The 7,901-nt window shown below is 33.6% G+C and overlaps 1 protein-coding gene across 1 annotated transcript; it reads right to left on the reverse strand.

Annotated features, from left to right (window-relative positions):
• Positions 1-465: 465 nt before the first annotated feature.
• LOC132614327 (pEARLI1-like lipid transfer protein 1) lies at positions 466-1,186 on the reverse strand. The gene has a single exon (XM_060328748.1). It carries the CDS (start codon positions 1,116-1,118, stop codon positions 600-602), a length of 519 nt encoding a protein of 172 aa, XP_060184731.1. The 5' UTR covers positions 1,119-1,186; the 3' UTR covers positions 466-599.
• Between the last annotated feature and the right edge of the window lie 6,715 nt (positions 1,187-7,901).

Genomic DNA, 7,901 nt, shown 5'->3' on the forward strand with positions numbered 1-7,901 from the left:
TCTTAAAATCCTGGATTCGCCTCTGATTATCAACCAAGATAGTGGTTACTTATATATGCTCACCCTTCACCCTATTAAATCACTTAACCATGCTAAGTTGATATAGTTTGATTTAAAATTGGGTGTAAGTATATCTACATGAAATTTGTAAAATCTACTCGTTAAAGAAGATAAAATCACTGCTCACGAAGGTAGAAATATTGGGAGTGCTATGTTGGGACGATTTCTTGAGATATAATATTTATATCCATGCTAATATTTAAGAAGACGAAACTATAAAAATAAAAGTTTGGCCTTTCATGCACTAAATTAGTGAGTGAAACTTATTTATGTTTTTTTTTTGTATTAGTTTGATTCAACATTTTTTTTGTCCTATAAAAGTCGCAGATTCCATAGATAAGGATAAAAGAAAAATGCCAACCTTACGACAAATAGACTTCTATATGGTAAAGTACAATATCAAGCTTATGAGATTCAAAGAGGAACTTATTTCAAGATACTCTTTCAATTCCACTTATTACACAACCATAACAACAAAGAGTTAATTACCACACACTGGAATATATTATCATTACATGAGAAATGCATAGCTAGGTTGTTCAATTAGGACACTGGAAGCCAGATGGAACTTTTTTATCACAAGCATTGAGAAGAAGGCTTAGAGAAATAGGGACATTAAGGTTGATTCCAAGAACATTTGCGTTAATGGCAATGCATAAACAAAGAGCAGCATCAAGATCAACAAGTCCTTGAATGAGAGAACAACAAGGTTTGTTTGATGGATTTCCAATTCTAACTCCAAGTAAATTGTCAAGAACATTAGCACAAACACCTAATTTGAGAGTATCAATAGAGCACTTGTCTTGGGAGCTGAGACTCGGGGTTGGAGTTGGCTTCGGCGTCGTCATAGGCATTGGCGTCGGCATCGGCATCGGCATCGGCATTGGCGTTGGCGTTGGCGTCGGCATCGGCGTCGACATCGACATTGGTGTTGGCGACTTTAGCGTTGGCGTTGGCATTGGCTTTGGCATTGGTTTAGGCGATGCACTCACAAGAGAGAAAAAAAGAATGTTTACAAGAAGAAAGAGAGCAAGGCAGGTGGTTTTCATAGAAGCCATTTTCTACTAAGTAGTTTTAAGTAGGATTTTGGGTTTGGTTGATATTGAAATGATTATAGGAGGTGAGTATTTATAGAATGCAAAATTAATCAACATACTCAATATATATATATATATATATATATATATATATATATATATATATAGAGAGAGAGAGAGAGAGAGAGAGAGAGAGAGAGAGAGAGAACATTGGGAGGTTGAAAATGAGAATATGAGAAAGTGTAAAAGGATTATTACTAAATATATTTCAGAAAAATAAAATAAAATTAGAAAAGTTACATTAGGTTGTAATGACATAATGTAATTACTATCAGTTCTCACCTCCCCTTGAAAATTGAATAGTATACTTACACCCTCTGAATAACACTCAACTCCATGCTGACTTGTTTAGACAAACATACAAAACTGTATAAATACACCCAACTACACACAAATCCATTCCTTAGGTGACTTTCCAAACAGGCTCCTAATATAAATTAAGTTGCAGAAACTATGTGTCAGGGGTGGCTCAACAAATTCGGTGGCCTAAGGGGATACCTTGGGTTTTTTCCAATGTCATCAACTAATACACGAGCAATCATATTGGTATCTAGAATGCAATGATCATCTGGGAGGTCACCCATATCACAAGTGTGCTTTGTGTAGAACTTTGAAATAGTCCACATATTTTCAGCAGTTTTCTTACCACGGAGCATCCATTCGCAGCCTTGATATTTTCGCTTGCAGACCAATCGCCAAATTATTCGTGTGGAATCGTCAACTTTAAACTCCATCATCCCTTTTTCAATATGAGCCTTTTGTTTTAAAAGATCCACTGGCTCTTTCCACAAACTTCGCCGAATATGATCATCATCCCTAGTAAAGACAAAGGCATCTGGACGATCTTGAAGATGACCAAAATAGGGGATCTCATCGGAATGCCACTGAATCGCGTCGACTCTTGCTGTCGAAATTGGCTTTGCGGTTGAACCGGAGTCGACTCTTTCTGTTCAAATGGTTGCTGTGAATTCAGTTCCTCCTCGTGTGTCGGACTGTCCATCATGTCTTGCAACAGTTCTACTTGATGTTAAGGATTAATTCCAACCTCAATCTCATCGTCACTTTGCTCTGCATTAGGTATTTCCTCACTATCGCTGGATGATGTCACTATATAATTCGGATAATCCGGACCATCCAGAGCAGGCCTTTGTTTATAATTTGGTGCAACCACCACATTTCCTACATAATAAATTAGGGTGTTTTAACTACTACACATCAAATAACACTATTGATATTAAAAAAATAGACGTACCGAATATAATCAACTGCACCGAAACGTGAGGAAGGACCATCGCTTTGAGTTGTTGGATAGGCTGAGGATGTTCCAACCTTATTCCTCTATCCCAGTTGAGGAGACCGTCCGATATGATCCATATCAGGTGTATAACCCCTAAATAATATCGTAGACATCATTAGTAGCATTCAAGTACCACTACACATATTGTACAAAATGAATATTTACCACAGCCCGTCAAATTGCTGACTTAAACTATCTAGAGGCATTTGGCTAGTCAAGATGCTTTCATAGGTACTCATGTCAGGGTAATTGTGTTGATAAGTAGGTTCCTCTTGAGTGATTTCAGCTTGAATTATAGGCGGGGCTTCCCAACGAGGTCTATTTCGAGCTTCCTGAGGAGCCCTAGCCATGACTTCAAGTCGATTAATGGGCACCTTTTCTATATACATTTCAAGGACGTTTAAAGTTATGCATTGCCTATAATCATAAGGCGCCTTCAAAAAATCAGTCAACGAATCATCGTCTTGAATGTATCACTGTCCATAACTAGGTACACCTTGCGGCGTAAATGACACCGGATATTTTCCAATTATATTTAGATCAAAATCACTTCTACTAACTTGTAGTCTATTATACAATACTTGGAGTAGTTTTGAGAATTTTAAGTCAAGTGAAAACTTAACATGGTATTTTGGGGGAGAATCGTAGTGCAAATTATTTTCCTCGAATATAATTTGTCCATCCCAGAATAAATAAACTTTAATTCTTGGAACATCTGCCATATTTTGAATAACTGGGATGAATACAAAATGCTAAAACTAGTTGAAACTTAGAATTTTATGCTTTTTTTTTTTTTGCCTTATACGAACTCGGTATTAATAGGATTTGAATTTTGAATATAGAACCAACGCATGCATGCAATTACAGTATCTTGCAGTGTTACGTCAAATCGAATTATGTATGGAGGCTTGCATAACGCATGAAACAACTGTGTTATACTATGATATTCTCTCACAACGCAGTAAAATAATGCGTTGTGTCAGAATAACGCATTAAATTAATGCGTTATACCAGTATAACGCATTAATTTAATGCGTTATGCGATGTAACACATTATTTTACTAAGCTATGCTGGCGCATCGTATTGTCCCCTCAACTATCAAACAAAAAAACGTCATGATTCGAATCAAACTTTATATAACCTAATTTGACGAATAACTGTTACCAACACTACATTCCACACAAAATTAAGTTACGATGTCATTTTTTTTACCAATTTAGGGATATTAATCGTGTTATATCGTTCACTCCAGCAAACATTTTTGAAGCAATGGGTATGACCTGGGAACTAGGTGATGATGACTTTCATTACTCAAATAACCCTAACGACAGATTCTATCGAGAATACAATAATAAAATGAGAGAGGATCTTTCCGTGCAAAGGATTAGAAAGGAAAACAACAGAATGCTGGCAAAACGTTGTAGATTTTACATGCTAAAGTTGGCCGAAAACAAGCATCGTCAACCGGTAGAGAACTAACTGTTACTGAAGATGTGTCTTAAGAAACCGCCAATGTTATTCTAAGGACGATATTGAGGACTTGTACTCTGATGATGATTAAGAATGTTGTGATTTTAGTTTTAAGTTCAATTTATGATTATGCTATTATTTTGAAGAATATTAGTATGTTAAGTATTTTCATCTACTCAATGTTATAAATGAATGGTGCAATTTAATTAAGTTTTTTTTTTGTATGACTGCTGCCATTTTGACTAACTTATGATTAATTATTAATGAACAAGTTTAAGTATTCGTAAAGAACTTCAAGCTAATGTCACCGAGCCTTCAAATGAAAATGCATTCGAGCACTTTTTAACCACTAATACAGCCATCCGAACTTTTTTGTATCCTTAATGTATTGAGCCTACCTTATCAATCGCACAAAATTAAGTAGGTTTCTATACAAAATATTAAAGTTTCAGGGTCCCGAAGTATGATTAATATATGGCCAAAGTACGTTAAAAAGTGTAATGGAAGAAGGGAACCTAGAGGGGCGGAAAAAAAAGAGGACCACTATAGCGCAATAATTTACTGCGCTATAGTACTTGACGGAGCCATCTCCGTTAAGCCCTATAGCACAGTAATTTACTGTGCTAAAGGTATTTTGGTAACATTGTATTTTGTTGTGATATTTTGGTTAAAAATATTTTTAGGGGGCATTTTGGTTCCAGACTCGAAATTTCTTCCCTTAACGGCCATAAATAATTTATTTTAATTCAACTACGACCTGTCTTCTAGGGATGTAGCTCAGATGGTAGAGCGCTCGCTTAGCATGCTTGAGGCACGAGGATGGATACCCCGCATCTCCACAATATTTTTATATTGAACATTTTTTTATGTTTTTATTTTTGTTATAATCCATTTTAGATTTATGAAGTGATGCTACTAGCATTTGATTAAAACAAACAAAAAAAATAGCTCTGAGAATCATTGGAATTGCTTGTTATATTTTTCGGGGTACAAAATTTCTTGTTATCTTTTTAATTTTTTTTGGTTTTCCATCTAGTGTGCGGTAACTGTATTGGAGTCCGATTATTTCGGATTCACGCCGCATAGGGTCCATTCGGGAAACGCTTTCTTCAAAGAATTTTTTTATACCACAGTCAAAATCAAGATCTCGGAGGAACAATCCCATTCGTTGCATCGTAATTTTTGGTGTGGTGAATTCCTTATTATCCAATAATGTAGAACTTTGTATTAAATTACACATACATGAAACTATGTGATTATTTTTTATACCAATTAATTAACAGATGAGATAAACTATTTAGAGGCTAAATTTTCTCGACTCTGAAGGGAAAATATTTCATATGATAAAAGTCTAAGGACCATTTCACTACGGCCTCGAGTTTATAGACCTCATTTTCAAGATTAGGATTAGGATTAGGATTAGGATTAGGATAACCATAACCTACCAACCTAGTATAGAATTCACATATTTCTAGATATTATTTTGACATTCGTCCATGGAAAATCTTGCAACAATTGACATTAAACTTGAGTATAATTAGTAGGAGTGTCATTTTTTGTTAAAGTAAATTTGAAATTTTATTCTTTCTTACTCAACTAGACTTTAGAGTGTTTGACTAAACCTATAAATTAGTTACACTAGCTAATAATTTTTTTTTTTTGAGTTATTTACGTGCTTGATGAACATAAATGTACTTAAAAGTCAAGTGTTCATAAGTCAATTAGTCAACCTTAGTTTATGATTTTACAGTTTATAAACACTTTTATTTGACCAAACCTTTTACGATTTTATCTTTAATATCTTTTAAAATCTCCAAAATACTCTTTCTAAAAAAAATTATTTATATTTTTATTCTATTTATTTTATTAGTTCTTTTTATGTTAATAAGTTTTTTACAAATATCTTTAAGGACATTTCAATAATTTTAACAAAAATATATTTACCAACACCTTTCTATTAAACACCATAATTGATTATTATCATATTCAATATTTTTATTCAAATTCGTAATTGTTCTTTGATGCTTGTCAATAACTTTTATCAGCAAACTCAAACAAGCTCTAAATTAGTTTTTAGGGAAAGAATTAAATAACAAATTCTTATCACTATGGGAGATGTATCTTAGATAGTTTTATGGTGTTTAATAACTTATTATAAATGAAGTAACAAATAACTACCGACACATTGCACATTAGATACATTACCCACACACACATACAAAAGAAGATAAAGAAAAAAGAAAAATTAAGACTACTCAATCTACCAAAAGATTGGAAACCTTCAAATAATCAAGTCTCTTCAAACCATACAATTAAATTTAAATTAAATTTAATCAGCACACATACACATCAAACTCCTTCAACAGTAATTGAACCTGTTGATAAATTGATCCTACATTGCATTAAGTACAATCATTTTCAATTTCACATCATATACCAAACGAAGATGTCTATTGCAATTTTTGGTATCTAAACTCGCATCAATTTTTAAAATTAAATGTGCCAATTTCGTAATAGCATGTCTCATATCTGCATCAATTTACATTGAATCAATACCAACAATAATTATAGTGGAGTGATAAGTACCAAATACTCCTTTATCCTCGATTAGAGATCTCAAATTCGAGTCCTGAATCTATGTAGATTTTGTTAGAGAGCACAATTTCTTGGTGAAAATTCAAATTTAGGCAACCTAATGCCGGCAGTAGACACCAGGTGAAATACAAAAAAAAAAAAAAAATGATCCAATATATACCTAGACACGTGGTTGCAAATATTTATCTCACTTAGCTCTAACTAACTACTTCTCATCTTATTCAACAACAATAACAATAACATATTCAGTATAATCTCATCAAGTGGGGCCTGGAAAGGGTAAAATGTCTGCAGGCCTTACTTCTAGCTTATAAAGGCAGAGAGGTTGTTTTCGATAAACCCTCGGCTCATTTATTCTAACCTCATTAGATCATTTAATCTTAACCAACAAAGGTTTGTATAGAGTGGTAAGTAATCATCATAGATCTCAGGTTCAAGTCGTTCTATTATGGGGCTTTCAAAATCCGAATTTAATCGGCCTCAATATAGGCACCCCACAGTGGGTGAAAATATCAAAAAATAAAATGACTATTTAACCTTGGTGAGTTTATAATTAATACGTATATTTTTATGTGAACGAACACTTATGACCCGTTTGGAAATGAGAATGTTTTCACCTTTTTCAAAAAATTATTTCACTTTACTTGAAAATCAACGTTTGGCCATAAAAATTTCAAATACAACTTTTGAAAAACACCTAAAACCTTATTTTCACTTTTTTCCCCACTTTTTTCACTTTCAATACATTCAAACTAGGCCTGTGCATGAATCGGTTCGGTTCGGTTTTGGCCATCACCGAATTGAAATTTCGAATTTCAGCTTTCTAAAATTCTCAACCAAACTCGATCCATTCTAGGTACAATTTGATTCATTTTTTATTATTTCGGTTCGGTTACACAAATCGATTTGTTCGGTTTATTCAAAATTTAAACAAGCAACTATTCCATTTCAGTTTTACAGTAAACATAACAAAAAATAATGAGATCCTAAACTTGCAGCCTTATAACCAAGACATTAACCAAGAAAAAAACATAAACTTGCAAGCATAATATCATATAAATAGCAAAACAAGAGCTTGACAACTTGTGCAAGCATAAAAATCCGCCAACACCACATTACATATACCAAATTAGTCATATTAGTCACTAGTGGCATACAAATTCGGTTTGTTCGGATCTGTTCGGTTGATAATTGAAGCAAACCGTATCCGAACCATTCAACCGTAATATTTTACAATTGCATTTGTAAATCAAAATTGAATTGTATTATCCAAATTGATTCGAATCGGTTCAAAAATTCGGATTGAACTGATTAGTGCACAGGCCTATCATAAACCAATAGCGTTTTTATTGTTTCAGTTTATCGAGAAACCGGTTTATGC

This window comes from Lycium barbarum, chromosome 10 (genome assembly GCF_019175385.1).
Source record: "Lycium barbarum isolate Lr01 chromosome 10, ASM1917538v2, whole genome shotgun sequence".
In the NCBI taxonomy this organism is placed as follows: Eukaryota; Viridiplantae; Streptophyta; class Magnoliopsida; order Solanales; family Solanaceae; genus Lycium; species Lycium barbarum.

What these genes read in the sequence shown, in the direction of transcription:
- LOC132614327 (XM_060328748.1), bottom strand. Translation starts at nt 1,118, where the DNA reads ATGGCTTCTATGAAAACCACCTGCCTTGCTCTCTTTCTTCTTGTAAAC.